The 24,186-nt window shown below is 51.5% G+C and overlaps 1 protein-coding gene and 1 long non-coding RNA gene across 13 annotated transcripts in view; both read left to right on the forward strand.

Moving 5' to 3' along the window:
- The window catches only part of SRL (sarcalumenin), a 46,615-nt gene extending 38,213 nt beyond the window's left edge, over positions 1 to 8,402 (forward strand). The window contains exons 4-6 of the mRNA XM_008696834.2: positions 2,932 to 3,048; positions 3,733 to 3,966; positions 5,140 to 8,402. Of these exons, the coding sequence (XP_008695056.2) occupies positions 2,932 to 3,048; positions 3,733 to 3,966; positions 5,140 to 5,951 (1,163 nt within the window). The 3' untranslated portion in view covers positions 5,952 to 8,402. The remainder of the gene's footprint in view (positions 1 to 2,931; positions 3,049 to 3,732; positions 3,967 to 5,139) is intronic.
- Positions 8,403 to 12,840: 4,438 nt separating this feature from the next.
- Positions 12,841 to 24,186, forward strand: part of LOC103668548 — a 32,020-nt gene continuing 20,674 nt past the window's right edge. For 5 of the 12 annotated variants that reach the window (XR_005836103.1, XR_005836101.1, XR_005836104.1 and 2 more), the window contains exons 1-6: positions 12,841 to 13,178; positions 13,955 to 14,115; positions 14,540 to 14,767; positions 15,989 to 16,125; positions 18,734 to 18,857; positions 18,937 to 18,994. This is a non-coding gene — a long non-coding RNA (uncharacterized LOC103668548). Of the gene's footprint in view, positions 13,179 to 13,260; positions 13,773 to 13,954; positions 14,116 to 14,539; positions 14,768 to 14,795; positions 15,028 to 15,688; positions 15,898 to 15,988; positions 16,126 to 18,733; positions 18,858 to 18,936; positions 18,995 to 19,826; positions 20,339 to 24,186 lie in introns of those variants that run through there. The other 7 variants (XR_005836100.1, XR_005836102.1, XR_005836099.1 and 4 more) reach the window with 7 other exon arrangements.

Below are 24,186 nucleotides of genomic sequence, written 5' to 3' on the forward strand. Positions count from 1 at the left end.
CTTTTTTTTTCTCCTTATCACTTCTTCGGTCGGCTTTCCTTGGGTCTGGATTCTTTTAAAAATTGATTTTCGGAATAATAAAAACAAGGGATACTTCTTGCCAAAGGAAAAAAAAAAAGAAGTAGTGGAAAACAGTACAAATTGAAAAATAAAAATCCGCCTCTTGATTTCCAGCATCTCCACTTCCATTTCCTGAGATTCCCTGTTAAATAGTTTCCTTCAAATACTTCCAGACATTTGCTCTGTGCCCATGAGCATACACAAGCGTGTCCTTTTCTGTTTGTGTTTTACCCGATGGTATGACAACACACGGCTGCGTGTGTGCAGCCCCACTACGCCCTTTCTGAGCCTCTGAACGCACCACGCTGGGTAATCACTGTTCAACTGACGGTCAACAGGGCGTTTGCCATGTTCGGTTCCAAAAATGTTACAAACATGGCTCTAATTGTTAGGTATTCCGTGCAGATATATTTGTAGGACAAATGTTTCAAAATGGAACAGTGAAGTTAAACATTTTCATAGTTGCTGCCAAGTGGCCTTAGGTCAGACCAGTTTGTAGCCAGGATAATGGTCTGTGAGAGTCTAGTTCCCCCGCAGTCGTGCCCTTTTCCCAAGTCGTTCGTCTCTGAAAACTTTCACAATGGTATCTGAACGGTGAGTGGTGTTACACGTCTCTGGGTGTGAACTGCCAATTTCTATATTCTCTCATGTGATGCTCTCGATGGCTCTAAAGTGGGTAAGGTATTTAGGGAATCCATTATTCCTACTTCACAGAAGAGGAACCTGGTACGCAGGGAAATGCTGTGTTTCCCAGGATCACACAGCTGGAACCAGGAACTGGAACTCTCGGCTCTTTGTCTGGGAGAATGTCCTTTTCCATGACTTCCCCTACAGCCTCTTCCAAGCCTAAGAGCAAATCATCCTCTTGGGCTTCCCAGGGGATGTGTGAGGTGGCAGTCTTCCGTGGCTTTCCTGTCCTCCACATTGGCCTTCCCTCGCAGCCGCAGACCCAGTGGCTTGGCCCTGGAGCTGCTCATGGTGCTCTGCGGGGAGGGCACTCCTGGCTCCTGATGCCACTTTCTGGGCTTGACTTCTCTCCCCTCACCTGTCCCAGTGCCAGGGATTCCGCTGTTGCCCTCCCTTCGGGCAGCCTCCCTGTGTCTTACCTGTGGCCTCCTGCACATGCCAGTATCGCCCCCTGCTGCAGACAGCCGAAACAGCAGCCCCCAGAGGGCCTGGTTCTGGTTAGTCTCAGCAGGAGCTGGAAGGTCCAGTTGCCCTAGTGTGTCCTGGGCCTGGGTAAAAGACACTGTCTGTAGGGTCTCTGTGGCTTTAACTGGGGACTCCTGACACCCCCTCAGTCTGCCTATCCCTTCTTGTCCTCGAGCCAGGGATTGACATCCAGAGATGCGAACGATTCATTGTGTATGTTTGCAGGCAGGGAGGAATGGGGCAGGGCCATGGTATCAATTTCAGGCAATTATATATGTGCCTGCCACTTACGAGACGCCGTCTTGGTCTTCTGGGACTAAGTTTTACCTTAGAGAAAGAAAACCAGCACCTCCAGAAGCAAGGTGCAAAACAAGAGGAATAGTGTACTCCTCTTTGTAGAAAAAAGATGGAGAATGTGACATTGGCTCCTAATGCTTAGACTGCATGCATTAAAATGCCTGAAAGAAAATGTAGTGGGGGTTATGGCCTAGACAGACTGGGGAAGGGGTGGGAGACTTTCACTCTATACCTTCTAATCCTTCTGATTTTTTTTTTAAGATTTTATTTATTTATTTGACAGAGAGAGACAGCCAGCGAGAGAGGGAGCACAAGCAGGGGGAGTGGGAGAGGAAGAAGCATGCTCCTAGCGGAGAAGCCTGATGTAGGGCTTGATCCCAGAACGCCCGGGATCACGCCCTGAGCCAAAGGCAGACGCTTAATGACTGCGCCACCCAGGCGCCCCTATACTTCTGATTTTTGAACCAAGAAATTAAATACATCAAAATGGAAAAAAATAGGAAAAAAAAAAGTGTGTACTGTGCAAGGCCTCTGTGCCGGGCTCAGGGAGACCGAGAGGTTGGAGAACTTGAGGTGTATGTGACGCTGGGCTGGCTCCTGTGCTGTGGCTCAGAGATGACGAGTCAGCAGCCCGTGGCCGCATCCCCTCCCCGCCCCCCCCCCCCCGGTGTTGAAAACACTGGAGGATTCTGCTTTCCTTTCCTAGGGACCCCGACTAGTGTGGCTCAGCCAGGGTACTCTCGCTGCCTAGTCAGCGCTCGGTCCTGGGGCCTGGCAAATAGGTCATGGTCTCTGGAGGCTAATTTGAGACTGGCCTGGAGCCCAGGGTCAGGATGAGCCTGAGGTAGGATGTCAGGGGGCCCCCGTCCAGGATGTCTAAGATTGTGTGAGCCTCTTTCATGTCTTTTTTTTCCTATTACTAATCCAGATAGCAGAGGTTTTTTTCTTTCTTTAATTTTTTTAAAAAGATTTTATTTTTAAGTAATCTCTGCATCCAATGTGGGGCTCGAACTCACAACCCCAAGGTCAAGAGTTACAAACTCGACCGACTGAGCCAGCCAGGCGCCCCCAGGTACCAGAGTTTGAACTTCTCCCCCTGTGGTAGCTCCCTTCTCCCCTTCTTATGAACCGTCCTGCAGATACAGACCAGGAGGCCTCAACCACAGTGAGCTCTGAGTTGGTTTTTGGTGATGTCACTTACTTCCTCCTTCTGGAGCCCGTGTGCCAAGGATCTGTGTAAGGCCAAAATCACATCTCCTGCTGTCTTTTAACTGGGTGATCGCACTTACATAGCAAGAGATGTGCCATGGACCCTGCCTGGTCCAGTGTGGAATTCTATAACTCTGTTAGATGGGCCACGGGGTGCGGTGGGAAGTATGAACTTCATCAGTCACTGCCATGTCTAATTCCTGCTGCCTACAGATGGGGAGATTACTTCCAAGCCCATGGTGCTGTTCCTGGGACCGTGGAGTGTTGGCAAGTCCACCATGATAAACTACCTCCTCGGGTTGGAAAACACTCGCTACCAGCTCTATACAGGTAATAGCGGGGTTGTTTTGCGTGTGTGTTGCCATCTCAGTGTCCTATATGAAAGCACCATGAAACATTCATGTATGTCTTCAATAGAACGATGAGAATTACGATCCGTCTTCACAGGAGCATTTTTCACAACGGCCGAGAGGTGGAAACCGCCCAAACATCCATGGGTGGATGAACGGATAAACAGAAGGGTCCATCCATACAACAGTATGGAGTATTAGTCAGTCTTAAGAAGGAATGCATTTCTGAAACATGCTACAACATGCATGAATCTTGAAAACACTATATTAAGTGGAATAAGCCAGACACAAAGGACAATAGCCTACAATTCCACTTACGAGTGCCTAGAATCATCCAATTCATAGAGACAGTAGAGCAGAGATTACCAGGGGCTGGGAAGGGGGAATGAGTGGGGACAGTTTCAGTTTGGGAGACAGATAGTGCTGAGGACTGCACAATAGTGTGAACGTGCTTAATGCCACTGAACTGTACACCTAAAAATGGTTAAAATGGTCAATTTCATTACGAATATTTTATAAAGAAAGAAGACACTAGCTTAGCAAACAGGGTACCCAGTTCTTGTGGCAAACCCTCCCTGAAACCACTTGCTTATTTACTTACTTTGTAGTAGGGTCTCTGTCCCAGAGGTGACTGTGTTTACTGACCTTATGCCCATGCATGCAGGTGCCGAGCCCACCACCTCTGAGTTCACTGTCCTCATGCACGGACCCAAGCTGAAAACCATCGAGGGTATTGTCATGGCTGCCGACAGCGCCCGGTCCTTCTCACCCCTCGAGAAATTTGGCCAGAATTTCCTAGAGAAGCTAATTGGCATCGAGGTTCCCCACAAACTTCTGGAGCGGGTCACTTTTGTGGATACACCAGGCATCATTGAGAACCGCAAGCAGCAAGAAAGAGGTAATTGAGCATTTGTATCTGAATAGCGTGAGCTGTGTCTTAGAAAACCGTTCAGCAGTGGGTGGTAGGCAGACAGGGGAGAGGTAATGTGGCCCACGTTGTCCAAGATGAACTGGATCCCAGTCCACGTGTACTTGACCTTTAGTTAACTTGGGTTCTGGTTTGAACCTGACCTCAAACCCTTTCTGGTCAAGTGTCTGCTTTACCAGGCCCGCTTGATTATAAGCCTGTGTTAGACTTCCCAAAATCCTCTTCCAGTGGGAGAGGAGTGCCACTTTGGGCCCAGCGGACACTAGGTTATGACAGAGGCCCCTGAGTATCGCCATGACACAGGGCTGTCGACAGAGATGAGTCATCACAGGGCATTTGTAGGACTATAGGCCTAGCTGGTAGATCTCAATTTATGGTTATGACTCTCATTTTGGTTTTATTACTGTTTTATGACTAGTAATAATATTGTCACTAATAATTATAATAGTAAATTAACCTTTATTCTTCTATTAAGCATCAGATAATTGTATGTGTTATTGGTTGGTTGTTGTGGAAAAATTTCAAGACCGATATTCCTAGTCTCATCATTGTGGAAGTAAGTGGAAGGAATTAAACTATGTCAGGCACCTACTGTGTGAGAGGCAGTTTTAGTTAGGTACTTTCCTTCACTTATAGCATCATAATTCTTATGTCATCCTAGGTGTTATTGTTCTTGTCATTTTATAGCTAAAATGGTAAAGCTTGGAAGCATTTACTCTTCTGGGCTGGCCAGTGACAGAACCCAAATTCCAGTCTGGGTCTTGGGCCTGCTCCACATTGCTTCCCCCTAAATAGCACATCCTCTCTTTCATATCCTTCTGATTCCCTGACTTCATCCCTTTGATGTCTTTGCCACTGTCCCATATCTTTTTAGACAGTAGAAAGATCTCCATTTTGAAAAAGTATTTTACTTTCCTGGAGCCTTGGATTCCATAGATTAAAACAAGGATCAGGCTGTTCTTGGCTGAGGGCTGACAAGGTGCAGGAAATATGCAGTTAATTCTTTTAGTTTTTAGTTTTTAGAAGCCCAGAAAATCCCTACTGCCTTTACTTCCTTCAACCCAAGCAATGGTTTGGTTCTGGAAGGGGGCACGAGGGGTTTACGGTGAGCCTGCTCAGCTTGACTTCTTCCCCCCACCCAAGGTTACCCCTTCAATGATGTGTGCCAGTGGTTCATCGACAGAGCGGACCTCATCTTTGTTGTCTTTGACCCCACCAAGTTGGATGTGGGTCTGGAGCTGGAGATGCTCTTCCGCCAGCTGAAGGGACGTGAGTCTCAGATCAGGATCATCCTGAACAAGGCCGACAACCTGGCCACGCAGATGCTCATGCGGGTCTATGGGGCCCTCTTCTGGAGCTTGGCCCCACTCATCAACGTCACAGAGCCCCCCAGGGTTTACGTCAGCTCCTTCTGGCCACAAGACTACAAGCCTGATACCCACCGGGACCTGTTTCTCAAGGAAGAGATCTCTCTCCTGGAAGACCTGAACCAGGTGATCGAGAACAGGCTGGAGAACAAGATCGCCTTCATCCGCCAGCATGCCATCCGGGTCCGCATTCACGCCCTCCTTGTCGACCGCTATCTGCAGACTTACAAGGACAAAATGACCTTCTTCAGCGATGGAGAGCTGGTCTTTAAGGACATTGTGGAAGACCCTGACAAATTCTACATCTTCAAGACCATCCTGGCAAAGACCAATGTCAGCAAGTTTGACCTTCCCAACCGCGAGGCCTACAAGGACTTCTTTGGCATCAACCCGATCTCCAGTTTCAAGCTGCTGTCTCAGCAGTGCTCCTATATGGGGGGCTGCTTCCTGGAGAAGATTGAGCGGGCCATCACACAAGAGCTTCCCGGCCTCCTGGGAAGCCTCGGGCTAGGGAAGAATCCAGGTGCTCTCAACTGTGACAAAACAGGGTGTGGCGAAACCCCAAAGAATCGCTATAAGAAACACTAGGTCGTTGTGTAGCTGTTCTGGGGTTCCTGTTGGTGGATGAGCTTGTGTCCTAACTGTCTGAGAAGTCCTGGTTTATTAACCCTTTGAGCCACACTGGCAAGAATCATTACACACTGGAGATTTGGGAGTTAATTGAGGCCAGTGGTGGGGGAGGGTGTGGGTTGAGGGAGGCGCGAGGAAACTGTGAATTATAGTGTGCCCGTCTTGTTGCTTCAGTGGGGGGCCTAACTGAGGCACGTCAGGCCCTGCCGGCTTTTCCTGGGTCCTGTCGCAAAGGGACAGAGAGCAGCTAAATTATAGTGTATACTGAGGTGATGAGCGTCAAGCTGAAAGCAGCTGAAATTCCTTTTTACCCCTCTAAGCTGGGAAAATAGGGAAGACTTGATTTCTGTAGGGCTGCTCAGGTCCTTCGTGGCTTCCTCCCATACAGTCGTCCTCTGGTCCTCCAGCTCTCGCCTGCTCCTTAGCTTGGGTTGGCTTCAACAGGGGACAGTCTCTTGGGTCTGAATCCACTTGGGTTTCGAGCCTACTCCCAGGCCCTCCTTCCTGCTTCCTCAAGGAGTGGGGAAACAGTTTAGGATACCAGAGCACTAAGAGAGAATAGGAGTCCCCCAGGCTAGGAGAAGGAGCTGCCTTCCCCTGCCATTTCTCCGATGTAGTCTTATAAGCCAGCTGGGAAGCTTGGTCCCTTTCTCGGCCCCAAGAGGAGGCTGAGTGTTCCACGTATTCAGGGAACTTGCTTCTTGGAAGTGACTTCAGTGAAAGTACCAGAAGGGGCTCAGAGGGTTAATTGGTTTGCAGTGTGTCTTTGTCTATTGCATGTCTTGGAAAACTCAGACCCCCAAAGGCGTTGGGTTTCAGAGGGGACGGTGGAAACCTTGCTCCTTTTCTTGAGGGTCTTCTCTGGGCAGCCCATCTCCCCCAAATGAGGAGGAGGCGGTTTCCACACCTTCTCTGCAGAGACGCTCTGCAGAGGAGTCGTTCCCTCCTGGTTTTCATGCCATGGCTTTTCCTTCCCCTTCTTCTCCATTCCCTGATGTGCCAACACTCAAAACTCAGAGTGATTTCCCACGAGTCAGAACCAGTGCCAGCCACTTGGTGTGGGTGGCAAGCAAGGCTTCCATTTCAGTTTTCCGCCTGAACTTGATACTGATTCCTACCACATGTAGCACAGGGCAGCCAGGGCCTTCAAGGACCGATGAGTGTGAATATGCGTCTGCTGCCTTGTCCAAGCGAGATGAGGGAGATAGCAGAGGCCAGAAGGCACAGAGGAAGGATGAGCTGTGAGGGTCCTGCCTGGCTGGTGGGCAACCTTGGAGCGCAGCAGGGGATGGAGGGAAGGAGCCTTTTGACGAAAAGCAGGTGGGTGAACAGTTTGTGCAAATCCGGGAGACCTGGCCCAGGGCTGCCCCGAGTGGCACCTTTGGCCTCCTGAGCCAGCCTCCTTTGGGAGCGAGCGATCTGGGGGGCTTCACCATGAGGCCTGGGTTAGGGCCCACCAGCACCAGGAGGTCACCTTGGACCAGAAGGAAAGCAAAGATGAAGGCAGACGGGAGGCACTCTGAGGACTAGGCCGTGGAAGCAAATTGGTCATCGATCAGATCAGGTCCCCATGAAGAATTTGGAATTCCTGCTTCCCAGAGTGATTAGCACTCAGGTGCGTGCTGCAGCAGGATCTGGAACCTCCTGCAGGACAACCAGAGGCCCCAAGCCTCCAGGACATTGTTTCCAAGGACAGAGCCCAGCAGAGCACCAGGCACCTGCTGGGACACCCAAGGAGCCTGGTCACCAGGGCCTGACGAGCTGCTTTTCTTCTCATTAAAAACCAACCCTCGCCTCACCTCCCCTCCCCATCAGGTACCCTCTCAAGAGTCTGCCCTCCCACCTTGCTCCTTAATGTTCCCCATGCCCTCAAGCTGCTCTTGGCGTACCTGGTTTTCTCTCGGCAGCGGGGCCGTACAAAGTGCAGAACTGTCGTAGCAGCCGATGCCCCCGTCACTTTGGGGGAAGCGGGTGCAAGGAGGCCAGTACATTCATACAGGAACTATGTTTTCATGGGGGGGCGGGGATGACGTTATCAGTGTGATCCTTTCTACCTTTCTTCGTTCCATCCATTTGCCTTTTCTTACTCCTGTTCCTCTGCTCTTTCGTTGACCTGCCTTTTCTCTAAATTGCCGGTTGGCTTGTCAGCCAGTCCTCCTGGGCTTTCAGTGTTTTTTGGGCCCCTGCTCTGTGGATGTGGATTTCAAGCAGAATTCTGACTCTTTGGGCGGGGGGGATTGGGATCTGGGGGTAAATTTAGGATCCAGAGATTTCCCCCCAAGAGGAGTTATCTGTAAGTATTTGTGCCTGAACGGTTGCTGTTTCTCTCCAAAGTGAAAACTTTCCAGTGTTCTTGCCATTCTGATTTCATCAGGGAGGAAATCTCAATAAAGTTCAGTCTCTCTGTGACACCGCGTGCTTTCTCATGGTCTCCGGGAAGCTTAATCCCTTTCTCTTCTTTTTATCTAGTGCTAGACCCTTTTTTATTAAGACTTAATTGTTTTTCGAGCAGTTTCAGGTCCACCGCAAAACGGAGAGGGAGGTAGAGTTTTCCTGCACTCCCCTGCCCCATGATGCACAGCTGCCCCCACACCCACTAGCAGCACCCCCACCGCAGTGGGACAGGTGTCCCGACTGATGAGCTGACGCGGACACGCCGCAGTCACCAGAGCCCGTACGTTAGGGTTTGCTGCTGGTGTGCATTCTGCGTCTTTGGACAAGGCGCCATGATGAGTGCATCCTTACAGAATATACGGTGTATTTCCACTGCCCTAAAAATCCTGTTTGTCCCTCCCGTCTCTTCCCAACCCTGAGTGCTGCTTGCTAAGTTTCTTAGGGATAGATTGACAATCCACGATTTGCCCACTCTTGTTTTAGGCACTGCCTGCACCTTCTTCTCTAGACCCCTCCTGCTGCTCCCAGCACCCCTGTGTCAAAGATGACCTTGAAACCCAGGCTTCCTGTTGTAGGATTGGAAATGAAGACATGCTCCCTTCTCAGCCCCCGACTGCCATTCTCCCTGGCATCCAGGGCAGTAGCCCGTTCACAGGAACTGTGGAAGCTTCTGTCCCCAAGTCTCTCAGGCAGACATGCTGCTAGGTCCATGCCCTCAACCGCACCAATGTCCACTTGGTAGCTGAAGGCTCTGGGGGAGAGAACTGGGGGGTCTGCCCCGAATGTAAGGACGGTGCCTCCCTGTGGCTTCTTCTGAAAGTGGTGCTCCCCACGGCAGGACCCCAGGGTTCCTCCTTGTTCTTGTTTTTAACAAAACCTTGCCCCGTCCTTGACTCCCCGAGCCGGTGCCCTTCAAAGCAGAGCTCCTTTACTTTGAAATTTTACATCAGGGGTCCTGAGGACTTCACACTCTGATTTAAAGCGTGTTTGCAAAAAAGGAACTGGGCCCTGGGGAGTCAGTGGGAGGTTGGAAATAGAAGTGGGTGTGAGAGTGAACAACATGCCATCATGACAGGGTCGGCACGGGGAGGGTACGGAATTTGGTGGCCATCTGCTCTGGGTTTCCTAAGTCGGGAGACGCTGATCTCAGGGTGGCACGAGTAGGGCAGTGTGGCTTATTGCCTCCCTCGCCCTCGGCCTCCTCCTGATTTGGGGGTCCACAGGCCACATTCAGCAACGGAGTAGCTTGACCTAGCTAAGGCCACTGCTGCCCTCCCCCAGGTCAGCTCTCCCACCCATTACTGCAACCAGTGTCTTCCTATGATTGGGAGAAATATGGAGTGTTTCCCTGGAAAACGGAAGGTAGGTGAGGTCTGTTTTGAAGATAAACATCACACAGTAGAACCTGCCAGCATGTTCAGAATGTTTCACAAGCCTTGTACCCTGCCGACCACCTTTACGTTGTCTGCCACGAGGACAGCAAGATGCCTGGAGAAAGCAAAATCAGAGACCCGTCTGCACGTGGCCAGACGATCTAAGGGGCTGAGCGGAGAGAGAGTCTTCACAGGGATGCGTGTGTATGTGGATATGTGGGGGTTACCTGTTATATGTATAAGGGGCGTGGAATGCCTGCATGGAAAACTGGTGTGTGTGTGGAAACCAAAGTGTATGTGAGTGTTTGTGGCCAAACGATCTCTGAGTATGTTGCACAGTGCCCAACACGGAGGACTCATTACCTGAGTGCCATCAGAATGAACAGAAGAGTAAGCGGGTGTGGGGGGAGTAAAGCAGGAGTCTGTGCATCGTATGTTGTGTGTAGAGGGTTGGTGGGGGGAAGGTATGTCTGGGTGTGGCTGTGAAGAGGAGATTGTATGAATGATGTGTGCATGACAGATTATGGGAGCATGGGCATAGGCAGGTGTGTGTGGGGGGGGAGAGCCAGGAAGACCCAGCCATAGGAGGACACCTCCAAGGCTCTGGTTTTGCTATTGTAACTCCCCCCCCAAGTGAACTGAGGGGGAGTCTGAGCCTTCAAAAACTCATAAGCACTGGCAACATTTCATGCTGATTGTACCATCTGTGACATTCGGCTCAGGCTTTTCTCAGTCCAGGGAAGACTGCTTTCCTTGAGAAGACCATAAAGGCAACAAAAAAGAAGCATAAGGAAAACAAGAAAATGAGAGTAGAGACATGGATTTGCCTGTAGCAAAGGTGTATTCCACAGGTTCTGAGGTATTCCTTGTACCAAAGGGTAAAAAGATAACATGCGTAAGTGAGCACTTTCTGTGTCTGCTTGCAGCGTGAAGCATGTTCTCTTGTTTTCTCAACATTTCAGTGGGGAAGAGAACCAACTTCTAGAGTGCTCCTTTTGCCAGGAACTGGGCTATAGACCTATAGACATCCCCACAGTTACGCTTGACATGATGCGGTAATTCTAACAGCCACACGCCAGGTGCTTTGTGTAACGCTCACACAGCCCCCCAGGTAGGGAGCCATCTTGAGTGGGAAAGAGTAGAGACTCTGGAGTTGGATTGCTTGGGCTCCATCCTGGGCTCCAGCACTTACTGGCTGGGCAGCACTAGGCAGATGACGTAGTAGTTCTGTGCCTCAGAATCCTCAACCAGGAAATGGAGATACGAATAGACCCTCTCTCTGCGAGGCTGAGGTGAGGATGAGATCACTTAAAACATGCAATATGCTTGAAGTAGTCCACAGCCCACAGAAAGCATTCCATGCATGTTATTATTATTCATAATTTACTGATGAGGAGACTGACGGTCAGCGGTGGGGAGGCGGCATGTGGAAGTGGGAGGGCCAGAATTCCATCTGAAGCAGGCAAGGTTACTTGCCCAGGGTCACATTTGGTGACACTGGTCTTTCTGATCCCAGGGCCTTTCCCTCCTCTTCAGAAACTGGCAAAAATGCAGAATTACCTAATTTTTTAAATGATCCGTCAGCACCGTGACACTTGATAGTAACGAAATTTTAAAACACTTAAATGTAATTTGCATTATAAAATTTATTTATTTAAAAGATTTTATTTATTTATTTGAGAGAGAGAGAGAGAGATGGGGAGATCAGGAGCAGGGGGAGGGGTAGAGGGAGAAGCAGGCTCCCTGCTCAGCAGGGAGCCTGATGTGGGACTCGATCCCAGGGATCTGGGATCATGACCTGAGCCGAAGGCAGATGCTTAGGGGTGCCTGGGTGGCTCAGTCGTAAGGCGTCTGCCTTCTGCTCAGAGCGTGACCAGAGTCCTGGGTTCGAGCCCTGCATCGGGCTCCTCTGCTGGGAGCCTGCTTCTTCTTCTCCCACTCCCCCTGCTTTTGTTCCCTCTCTTGCTGGCTGTCTCTCTCTCTGTCAAATAAATAAAATCTGTAAAAAACAAAAAATGAAGGCAGATGCTTAAGCGACTGAGCCACCCAGGTGCCTGCGTTAGAACATTTATTAAGGTGGGGAGCCTGGCTGGTTCAGTCCCTAGAGCCTTCGACTCTTGATTTGAGGGTAGTAAGTTCAAGCCCCATGTTGGGTGTAGAGATAACTTAAAATCTTAGGAGTGCCTGAGGGACGGATCCTGGGGGAAGACCAAGGGCCCAGACTGAGAAAGAAAGACATCTGTGTGCGGCCAGTTAGGAGTCAAGGTGAGATGGGGTGGGTTAAGGAAACCTGGCCCTTAAATGGAAGCTCAAGGAGTCTGGTCTTGAGGCCACTGCCTGTCTCTGGACAAAGGGGGCCATGAAGAAGCAGGTAAGGTCCGGCGGGCAGCAGCACGGGGGCTCACGGAGAGACCAGAGCTTGGCACCACGGAGCCTATTTTGGCAACCCAGCCTATCTGGTCCACCGGCTGCTGTTTGGAGGGGTTATCGGGTCTCGGTCCTCCCCAGATGCTGCCCCACCGCTAGGAGCTGGGGACCAGTGCTGGAGCCCCGTAAGGAGGCGGTGGAGGAGTCTGGTCAGCAGTCTGGTCCTCCTTAGGAGCCCCCCTCGGGCCCTGGACCCCGCTGCCCCTGGCTGACCCTAGCTGCTCCTGGCCCCAGCCCGGGTGCAGATCATCCCACGGGACGGCCTCCCGGGCCCGAGTCCTCACCGCGGCCGGGTCTGCCTTCCCCGCTGCACCCCTCGTCTTCGAGGGGAAACTGAGGACCCGAACGGCGCGGTCTGGACCGGGGACGAGAAGGTGGGGGAACCGGGCCCCTGGCCGAGGTTGGCCTCGTCCCGCAAGCCGGCCCCTCAGCACAAACGGCTATGCCAGAGCGAGGTTAGTTACTGCGACCCAGCGGACTCGCCGCCGGGGGAGCAGAAGAACCCAGTCCCTGCCAAGCCCCGCCCTCGGGAGCCCGCCCCGCGCATGCGCCTCCGCTCGTGGCCGTGGCCACGAGCCTGGCCCCGCCCCCTCGAGAGCCGCGCGCTCCCGAGTCACGCGCCGGGGCGCGCGCAGGCGCAGGTTGCGCTCCCACGGATCCGGGGTTCGGCGAGGCGGCATGAACGTTGAGTTAGCGAAGGGGTCCTCTCCCCGCCAGGCCTCCGGGCTTCGCCCCCTGTGTGCTGTCCGGCCGCTGGAAGCCCTCAGCGTCTCGGAAGTTTTGATTTGGGACTGCGAAAGGCTTTGAACTTGCTCAGAGTTATGGGGGAGAGGCCACTGGTTTCCGGAGGCCTTTGGGGGACGTGAAGAGCGTCAGAGACATTGGTGTTGGCAGTTATCAGGTTGTGGTTTGCACCTGCGACCAGCTCAGGGACTCAGATTTTAAGAGATTGTCTCACCTCGCTTACCCCGCCAGAGACTCAGAGAATTTGGTATCCAAACTCCGCCCCCGTCCTTGCGGTTTAGAGACTCAGGCCTCCCTTGGCACTTTGCACTACCTCTGGGTGAGGGTTTCACTTGGGGCGGGTGAAACTCAGATTTGGTGGTGGTGGTGGTGGTGACACCAGGGAGGGTAATATTCTCATTGGCACGTCTTTCTCATGGCTCCTGGGGTTCCCTGAGTCACTTTTAGGAGCTAAAACGGACTCCAAAGATTCTGTAATATCGCATCAAGTGGTCCTTAGCCTTTATTTGAAACGTGTCCAGTGACAGGGATCTCAGTTCAGGGATTCCTGATAGGATGCTGGTTTGGGTGGCTCCCTCTGCCCTAGAGACCAGTTTTGAGAGGCCATCTTTTCCCTTCGCAGCCCCGTGGGGAATGCACGGTGGCAGTGTGTACCTCCTTCTCTGCTTGGCCCCCTGGGCATACCAGAACCTGGGAAGGGGCCTCTGTGGCTAAGTCAGGGTTGCCCAGTTGGTTACTTGTAATTTCCCGGGTTTTCTTGGCTGTTGCTTTGAAGTGGAGATCATTTGGGCATCTGGTCCCCAGGGAATCTGGAAGGAAAAGGGAAGCCCTTGAAAAGAAGGTAGGTGTCCCCTGGGTCAGAATGAGTTGGGGTGGGGCTTAGTGGCTAACCTGCCCTCTGCACTAGGAAGCCTTATTCCCTTATTTGCATCCCTTTTCTGGGTTTAACTTCACAGAGCACCCAGTCGTGACAGGGAATTGTAGCACCAGAGAGCCATATGGTCCAATCTGTTCTTTTTACAGATGAAGAAGCTGACACCTAGTAAAGCAAAGAGCGTACAGGGTCACAGAATCAGCTGGTGGCAGAGATGGGACAGAGGTCTCCTGATTCCCAGTCCTGTTCTCACTCTCCTACACCATGTATGTCAGGGGCCAGCACAAAACAGATGGCACATTTCGAATGGGTAATTTGAGGCAGGGTGTGGGAAACAACTCTGGATAGTGAAATGTTCTGGAGCTAGTAACAGTGGGATCTTACGCCTGGAGGCAGAGAGGCTGTGTGGAGGGTCATCTCGCTAGAGCTGGGACTTCAGGTCAAGGGGCTCAGGAAGGCAGTTGGGGGATTTGTCAAGTCTCCCCATGGACCAAACCCAAGTCAGAGGGCAAGGGAGTCTTGATTAGCCCATACAGGTAAATTCTAAAGCACAGTACAGATGGAAAAGGATGCAGAAAGGGCCTGGAGGAGCAAATGAAAGATATCCAGCATAACCTTCCCCCCTACTTCTACTGGTTTATTTAGAGTTTATAGGTCTTGCGTACTTAATCTGTATTAAGTATGTCCATTATCCTGTTGCATTTTCTGTAAACCCTGTTTTCTCCATCTGACAGGTAAGGAAACTGACTAGTGAAATAATTTGAGGAATGGAGATGTGAACAACTAAGCTGACACCTGCCTCTGTGGGACCTGATCTTGTGTATGGTAGTTGCTCTGTGGACATTTGTGTGGTGGATGGATGGATGAATGAATGAGGAGCAAACACACAGGATTAGATGGTGCATCTCCCTGAGAATCCTCAGTGTGCCTGTTCTCCATGGGACTGGAGGCTCTCTGCAGAGGTGAGTCTCGTGTCAGTTGGGATCTCCGTTGCTGGCTTGTAATGAGCCAGGTATTCAGGTTAGAAGAGCAGGTATCTAGATCTGAAAAAAAAAACCTTGGACTTTGGGGCTTTCCTAGTGGAAGCTTTTGGAATTAAACAGTTTTCTCTCTCTGAAGCCGTCTTGATTCGGTCCTGATTTCTGGTGCCCCCACAATCTGGGCAGGGGTCCAGGGTGCTGCCTCTTCTCTGCTCAGCTCCTACCCATCACTCCATCCACAGGTCAGTCCTGTTAACTGCTCTCACTGCTGCTGCTGCTCCACGGCGTTGTTCAGGGGTAAACCAGCTACCAGTGTGGTGGGGACTTTCACCAGCATCCCTAAGCAGAAAGCTCCGCGTAAAGACTTTGTGTCCTTTCACTGTGGTCCCTCTTTCTGCACCATCTCCTCTCTTTACAATCCCCTTTTCCTGCCCCACCCCGTCTTGCACTTGTTGCTGGCTCATTGTCCCAGCTCCTCAAGCATGGAGGAGGAAGCTAACATAGACCCATCACTGGCTGTGTGCCTGCCACTGCGCGCCACGGGTGCTCTCCATCATCCCATTTCATTTCTTAGTGAGACACTAGGTAGGGAGTGTTAGGGAGGGGTCTTGCAGATGGAAAACCAAGACTCTGGTTGGGTAACTGGTTCAAGATCACCCAGCTGTTGAGGGGAGAGCCGGCGTTTGACCTCTGGTCTAATTCCAAGGCTGTCCTGGCACACTTCTCACCCAGAATAAAGTGCTGCTGCTGTGGTATTTAGGGTCATGTTGACCTTTGCTCTTCGGAGCCTTTGCCTTGTGTGGTGGCCCACGTCCCTGGGCCTTGGGCATGTCGAACGTGCTGTTTCAGCCCACCCTGGTGGGTTTCCGCATGGATCTGCCTAATGTTTGATTCCATCCACAGTCTGCACATCCTCCTTCAGTCCTTTGCTGATGACGCCTCCTCCATGTGGTAGGCCAGTTGGCCTGTTTCTGAATGGCAACATACAACCCATTCTCTAAAGCCCAGCTCATATGCCACCTCCCTGCTGATGTCCCTCCAAACTAATTCACCTCCAGATTCCCAGACTCACCTTGTGAGCCTCCCCTAAAGGATTGAGCACATTATTTCCTGTATGTACAGTAATTCAGATATGCAACTTATTTACTTTGTTGAGGGGAGGGACTGCCCTGCAACAGTGTTCATTTCTCCAACTTCTCACAGAGGACCTTACAGCCTAGTGAACCACCAGGGAGTGAATGCATCAGGGGAGCTCTCTGTGGTGAAAAGGGTTTGTAAAACGAAGATTTATCCCTCAACTTTACATGCTGACTTCGTGTAAAACAAGATTCAGCTGCAAGGTAAATGTCTGGGTTGAGTCTGGAGGATGGATGGTGGAGGACAGCTTGTGTTTTTCTTGAGGAACTTTGAGTTTGGGGAAGTGAAGAGACACCGATGAGGGCAGGCAGTGGAGAACAGCCTGCGCAGGTGGTAGGTCCTACACATCTGTCTGTGTAGACGGGGTCCCAAGAGTGGGGAGCTGCGCCCCTTGACCTTTATCCTGGGCTGCAGCTTCTCTAAGGCCATCCCCTGTGCTCCCATAGTCCCTTTGTGTTTGCTGTCATACATAAAGGCTGTCAGTCCTGCTTTCACCACCAAAGGTGGGGGAGTCCTTGGCCAGAACAGCAGCACCCCCTCCCTGGGACCTGAGTTGGCTCAGAGCACCCATATCCCATGTGACCCAAGACAGACAGACGCTGGGGCCCTTCAGCAGAGGACGGGTGTGGGCCGGCATGACTCACCCGCTCTGTCGCCACCCACAGCACCGTTCGAAGCCCTTGGGAATCAGATCTCTTCCCTAGGAGAGGCGTTCAAGGCTGTCTTTGCAGTTAGCAGCTTGGGATCCTGCTCGTGCAAAGGCCTGTCGCTGTCCTGGCGTCTCAAAGTCCAGATGGGTGGGGAGCCATCCAGTTGCAGGGGCACGGAGACAGGTAGAAGCAGCAGCTGAGAAGGCAGTGCCTTGATCTGGGCATCAGACAACCTTGGTGGTCACTGGGCCCTGCCAGGAGCTCACTGTGCAGCTGTGAAGGAAAGGGGTTTGTTCTTTAAGGAAACGTGTTTTTGACCACCTGCTCCTGCTGAGTGAAGGAAGGGCAAGGGGGACCACGGGAAGGCAAGACCTGTCCCTGGCCCGGTGGTCTCTCAGTCTCTGTAGATGAGCGCGAGTCAGGGTGATAAAGGCTGTACAGAGGTGTTTGGGGAGCATGGAAGAGAAACGAGCTCATCTTGGCCGGCGGCGGGGGGTGAGCCAGCGCAGGACGCATTTGAGCTGGGTCTTGAAATTGGGATCCTTCTGGCAGACCAGAGTGCGACTCACATCTTTGGAGAGTGTTGTGCAGTGTCTTCTCGGGGGTGGGGCCGGGTGGGGTGAAGTCAGGGGGACGTAGAGAGGAGGCCTGTCTGGGTCTGGCAGCGAAGGGCCTTCATGGGTCATGCGGACATTGGACCTTCTGAAGGTGGAGGGGAGACATTGAACTGATCTGTGCTGTAGAATGAGCATTGTGGCAGCAATATGGAGAATGGATTGGAAGGTCAAAGATGCAGAGAGACACTGGGTAGAACAGGGTTAGACTATCACAGGAAAGAATGTTTGAGGCCCTCCCCTGTGGGGTTAGAGAAGAGGGTTGCATCAGAAAGTCCCTAAAACGGAAGTGCTGTGCCTCCAAACCCACCTGGGCATTTGGTTCTTTTCCCTGCCCCGGCTCCTAGTTGATTGCCTTGGTTGCTTGCTCGTGCTCCATTCTGGGGGTGCTGTGACCGGTTTGGGTTTTGACCCTATCCAGTCTCCCTGTTTGTCAGTTCCATCCACCCAGCCCTTCAGGTGAGACCTCAGCCCCTTGGAGGCTAGCTGGTAGGAAGCAGTACTGCGCCCTGGGTCCTCCCCACTCTCACCCTGGCCCCGGCTCCCCTCTCTCCTGTGGCATCGTCCTCGAGTCCCCAGATTGGAAATGTGAACTGCGCCACCCTTTCCATACTGTGTCTCACTGGAAGATGTTTAAGCAGGAACTAGAAAAATGAATTAAAGGGACCCTGGGATGTTGGTCTCAGAACAGAAGGTGAACTATAGGGCAGGCCCACGGAGTGACCCAACACATCTGAGCCCCTTGATTTAAATTTAGATCAGTTCTATAAAATGTCATCTTAAAACCAGAAGTGTGTGTCTTCTCCTAATCCCGTCCCTGTAATCCCAGGCGAGGGTTACAAGCATGGCCCCTTCCCACTCTGCTTGTTTATACAACTGTCATCCCATGGTTCTTGGGCCGATAGACTTTGGCAGTCATTCAACAAACAGGTTGTTGGACCTACTGTGTGCCCACCTCGTGCTGGCTGGGGTAGGAGATAGACACCCTCTGCTATGTTCTCAAGGAATCAGGAGACCAGTATTTCAGTCTAGTTGGGAAAGCAAGACGCATGTGGGAAACAACTGAAGAGCAAAAAGATGAGTAAGTTAAGAGGGCGGTTGAGATTTAGGGGACGTGCGGCAAGTCCACAGAGCCTGAGGAAGGAGGGAGCGCGTGGTGCAGGGGCAGGATCCAGCCCAGAGCTCACAGGCGGTCCAAGCTGGATCCCAGCCAGCCTCCGTCTGAGGTTGGGGCCGCGGTGGACTTGAGGCTGCCTTCACGAGGGGCTGTGCCCATGTTTCCCGCATGTTCACCCTGTTTCTTCAGTCTTAGCTTATAGAAGGAGTCTTGGAATCAGAAGAGTTGGGGAGTAGTTTTGATTCCATTTTTGGTGACTATATACTTGCCTTATTGACCTTCTGGGATTGTTCTGTGAACCAAATGAGATAAGAAATATGAGTTCTTTGAAAAGTATAAAGTGTTGCTAGAATATGAGGCATCATTGTGTTTTCCTCTTATTCCTGATTCCCTACCTCTCCTTCATTCTTTCTGTGAACAAACTCTCAAGTCACCAGCTGCTAAGGCCAGCTGGGAGGACCCTCGCCTATCTCCACTGAGTTCCTGTGTAGGCCCAGAGACTAGATCCAACGTGGAAGGATGTGGTTTTTGGCTTCCAGACCAGGTAACTCTGGGTAAGTCACTTCAGTTCTCTATGCCTCAGTATCCTCATGTGTAAATGGGAGGTAATAATATACTCCTCCTACCTCCTAGGCCTCCTGGGAGGATCGGCCGAGACCGTGAAGATGACGGTGCCTTGGAAACTGTAAAGGTCTGTCCAAATGCTATGGATGTACTTTTTAATCTGTGCTTGAGGGCTTTGGATGAAAGTTGCCAAGACTGTTGCACATGTAGACAGTGACATCATATGCATGTTTTTGGAGCCCAGGGTGGGGCGCAGAGGCGGCCCCAGAGTCACGGGCAGGGTAGAATGCAGAAGGGAGCCCCACCCACCGCCTGGCTGTAGTAGGCCTGGGTCCATGGTCTGACCTGAAGAAACGCCGTCTCCTGGTTTCCAAGGTGTCAGAGACTCTGCCATGACCTCTGTGCTCAGAGTACACTTGGACCACAGCTCAAGAATAGGGGCTACTGTGATTTATGTCTCTGTCTCTGGGGCCTCAGCTTGGTGCCCCGACATGGCAGGCTTTCAGGGTCAGGCTGTTGTTGAACCAAACACAGGTGGTGTATTTTGTGGGAGCTCAAATCATCCTGTTCTCACTTCCTTTGTTTGCAAATTCCAGTTGTAGAGAAACTAAATTAAAGAAAAAAAAAAGCTTCAGAGAAATGGTAGCCTGACGTGTGCTGGGACACGTGACTGGCTAGTGTTAATGGAAGGTCGAGCTTCTGGGATGGGATGTCACTATCTTGGTGCTTTGTTAATCCCAGGGGGTGGTGAAGCCAGTCTAATGGGAAAGGCTCTCATCGAGCGTCTGTGGCCACCTCAGTTTTGAATCCCTTCATTGGCCCTGCTGGTCACTGGAGCTGAAAGGAAATGGTTTAGTCACCAAATATTTGTGAATATCTATTTGTGCTTGGCCCCGTAATGGGTGCTTTGGGGAATATGAAAGAGGTCAAGTTGTGGCTTCTGTGTTGGATGCACTTAGATGAGATTTGAGAAGACAAGCTGACCGTGGAGGAGCCTGGGATTCCGGCTGGCAGGCCCGTGTGCGCAGGGCCAAGGGAGTGGTCGATAATTGCCGGCAGAGGAAGGCAGAGGCAAAGATCCTCAATGGCTCTCAGGGGCGGGTAAGCTTTCTGGAGGAGGTGGAAATATGTGAAGAAGACAGAGTCAATCCCTGAGACTCATCTGTGCTCCCTAAAACGTCTTCTTGCCCTTTCTGGCCCCAGTTAGGAGACCGAATCAGTCTTCTGTTGCTGCTAACAAATGACCCAGCTTAGGAGCTCAGCGTGGCACCCGTTCATTACCTCCCACTTCTGCCGGTCCTGGGTCTGGGCAGGACACGCTGGCTGCCAGCTGGGAGTTGCTCTCAGCTTGTGGAGGCCACTCAGTCTTTTCCATGTGTCCCTCCATCTTCAGTCAAGCCGTGGGGCCTCTCATCCCCCTGTGCTTTGAGTGTCTGACTTCCTCTTCTGTTATCAGCGGGAGAAAACCCTTTGCTTTTTTTTTTTTTTTTTTTTTAAAGATTATTTGTTTGAGAGAGAGAGCACTCATGAGTTGGGGGGGGGAGAGGGAGAGAATCTCAAGCCGACTGTCCACTGAGCATAGAGCCTGACGCAGGACTCAATTTCACGACCCTGAGATCATGACCTGAGCCAAAATCACGACCCTGAGATCACGACCTGAGCCAAAATCAAGTTGGACACTTAACTGAGCCACCCAGGCGCCCCGGAAAACCTTTATTTTTTTTTTAAAAGATTTTATTAATTTATTTGAGAGAGAGTGAGAGAGATCACAGAGGGAGAGGCAGCGGGAGAAGCAGGCTCCCCACTGAGCAGGGAGCCCGATGTGGGACTCGATCCAAGGACCCTGAGATCATGACCTGAGTTGAAGGTAGACAGTTCACCGACTGAGCCACCCAGGCTTTGCTTTTAAAGAATTTATGGGATTTGGTCAGGCCCACCTGGATAATCTCGTTTTGATTAGCATGAAATCAGCTGATTAGTAGCCTTATAATTACCATCTCAACCGTCTTGCAGTGTACAGATCAGGGGCCTTAAGGGCCTTCATACTGCTGTGCAGCCATCACCACCATCCACCTCTAGAACTGTCCTCTTCTCCGAGCACTGAAACTCTGTATCAGTTAAAGACGGACTCCGCATCCCCTGGCCCCAGCCCCTGGCAGCCACCGCGTAACTTTCTGTCTTTATGACTTCCACTACTCTAGTACCTCATGGAAGTGGAATCATACAGTGTGTTTGTCTTTTCGGGAGTGGCTTTCACTTAGCGCAGTGTCTTCAAGTTTTCTCCATGATGTTGCAGGAGCTGGCATTTCCCCCTCTCGGGCAGAATAGGATCCCTTGTACGTACAGACCACATTTTGTTTCTCTACTCATCAGTTGTTAGGTCGTTGGGCTGCTTCCATCTTGTGGCTACGTGGAATAATTCTGCGTTTATAATAATTATATGAACATGGGTGTGCAAATCTCTCTCCAAGACCCTACTTTCCGTTATTTTGGGTATATACCCGCAAGTGACATTTCTGGATTATATGGTAATTCTGTTTTTAATTTTGGGGGGGACCACCATACTATTTTCCGCAGCAGCTGCACAGGTCACATCCCTACCAACAGCGCGTGTGAGTTCCGATTTCTCCACATCCTCGCCAGCACTTGCTAGTTTCTGGGTTGTTTTTTTTTTTTTTTTTTGGATAATGAACGGGAGGTGGTACCTCCTTGTTTTTATTTGCATTTCTCTAATGATCAGTGATGTGGGGCATCTTCTCTTGTTCTTGTTGGTGATTTGTTCATCAGTCGTGAGATCTTGAATAGGATTTTACAGCCCTCATTGTAGGAAAAGTGTGTAAAGGGGCAGAATGCTATGCAGATGAATATTTGCCCAGGGCTGGGAGGTGGGGAGGCGCAGCACCAGCACTGAGTGTAATGGGAATGGGCTTTCTTTTCAGGGGCAATGAAATGTGCTCGCCTTAGTCCTGATGGTTTCACAACTTTGCACACATACTAAAAACCATTCAGTTGTGCAGTTTAAATGGGTAAATTTTGTACTGTGCGAAGTATCTCTCCACGAAGCTGTTTTAAAGTGGTGCATTTTGGAAGTAGAAGAAAAACAGTAACAGTGCAAAGGTTACTGTTTCATTAGCCAGCTCTGTTGAGCAGGAGGGAATGTTACCCCCTTGCGCTGAATCCACATTCCTCCCCAGAGTTTCAGTCACCCTGCCTCCCTCTGGTTTCCCCAAATCACATTTTATTCCTTCAAGTCTGATTCTGTCTTAGGTCCTTCTAACACAGGAGATGTCTTTGGTCATCTGTATTTGGCAGACATGGAAAGTTAAGGCAGAATCAGCCAGCCTGGGGTATCTCTGGGCCTCACGTCCTAATCCCGGACGTGCAGAAGCTCACAGAAGGGAGAATGTCACGGTGGGCAGAGCCCATCAGGAACGGGGCGAGCCGTTGTCTGAGCTGTATTACATAGGGCCCTAAAAGTGCCCCCCCCGATTCCCACACCTGTCATAACCCCTTCATCAAGTCACACCATTCGTTCGTCTATTTGTCCTATCAGTCTAAGTGAAGAGGGTTTTGAGGGTGTAAGAGTCAAGGGTGTCATGAGTTGGGGAACAGGAAAACTGAAGTGGAAGGCAGTCCTGGACATGTCACTGTGGCAGGAGGCCAGGAAGCCTCAGGAAGACCTTGTGGTTTCTCAGCCCAAGAGCCTTTGGGCTTCAGTCACAGAGTTGCATGTGTCCGGAGAGCTTCCCTGAGGCTTCACTCTGCGTGACTCTGACTTTGCACGTCTCCCTTGGGTAGATCTGGAGGCCCCCTTGCACGCTTACTGGCCCGGGAAGAAAGATAAGGGGCTAAGAAAGCTAGAGGAAAGATGGCAAATATCTGAACGTGAGAAGCATATTTGGGTCGAACTGGGGTTAGAGGGTTGTCAAGCCCTTCTCGTCCAGCCATGATGCTTCTGGAGGTCCTAGACATTACCGAAACAAGTGTCACCCCTCCACCCACCATCCTTTTCAAAACGAGGTGGTACCGGATCCAAGAGAGGAAATGGCTAGCCCAGGGCTGCACGGCCAAGTGGTAATAGAGCTCCTAGCTCCTTGCTCTCCTGCCCATTCCACTCAAGGGCCACACCGTTCTTCTAGCCCGGCCAACAGCCCCTGGTTCTGGAGCCTTCATGGCAAAGGAGGAGCTGGGGTTGTGGACACAGGGTGCCTCTGTGCACCTGCGCTGCAGCTGTTCACCCTTCCCCACGCGGCCCCTGTGGCTTTCTGCTCAGCGGGCTTCTCTCCTGGTTTGCTGTCTCCCTGCTCAGCTGCAGCCCCCTCAGCTTCCACGCCTGCACCATCTGGAAGGGAAACTGTGCTGAGGAGCTCCGCAACGCTGCCCACCCCCTGTGCCATGCTCTGCCAAGTGTGGGCCCACACCAACGCAGACTGACTAAGTACAGAGAGTTCTCCTTTGTGTTTATCTCTGACTGCTTAGCGAGAATACAGCGTGGCTTCGCAGGCTGCAGCATCTTCGCACTTAAACAGTGACAATTAAAAAAAATTATTTGCAAAATCTTCCCCTTGGTATTTAATACTGTTCCTCACGCTCTCCTGCTCTGATCTGCATGATGGACAAGGTCTGTGGCTTCAGTGGGTTAGAGGCCTGAACTCTGTCCCCGTGGCCTCAGCCTGCAATGCCGCCGTGGCCCAGATTTGTTCCCTGAGGTCAGGGGTCCTGGAAGGCTCTCTGTGTCTTAGAAAGTCTGAACTACATCCCTTGTGCAACGGGAGATGCGGTTCCTGCTTCTCTTCACCTCTGTCCCCGTTTCCCCCAGTCTCCTCCTCTATCCCTCTCTCCCTCTCTTCTGCCCTTCTCCTCCTTCCTTCCTTCCTTCCATCTCTAGATTTCCTCACGCTTGGGGCCAAACGTCCTCTGGTCACTCCCCACGTGCAGAGCTGTTTCAACAATGTGGCTCTTTTTTTCCGGGCGACTGTGACAACACAGCTGGCTCATTCATTGTCATCAGCAATATCAACCATCTGGGAATGGCTAAGGTCAGAGACCCGCTCGGGAAGCCAGGCTACGCCCTGGGCGGGAGTCTCCTCTTTGTTGTGCTTGCGAATGTAAGCAGTGGGAAGATTGCATTGCCTCTTGGTGCAAGGGGCAGCAGGGAGCTGGTGGCCCTTGAGGTCTGCGTGTCATGGCCGTGGCCTTGCAGGGGGACGAATCCCAGGAAGAGGTATTGTGTGGGAGGAACAGGGTCAGAGGGCTTAGCCCCGGGGTCTTCCCTGCCTAGACTGTCTCTTTCAGGAATGTCACTTGGAGCTTGAAGGT

This window comes from Ursus maritimus, unplaced genomic scaffold, assembly GCF_017311325.1.
Source record: "Ursus maritimus isolate PB19 unplaced genomic scaffold, ASM1731132v1 scaffold_2, whole genome shotgun sequence".
NCBI lineage: Eukaryota > Metazoa > Chordata > Mammalia > Carnivora > Ursidae > Ursus > Ursus maritimus.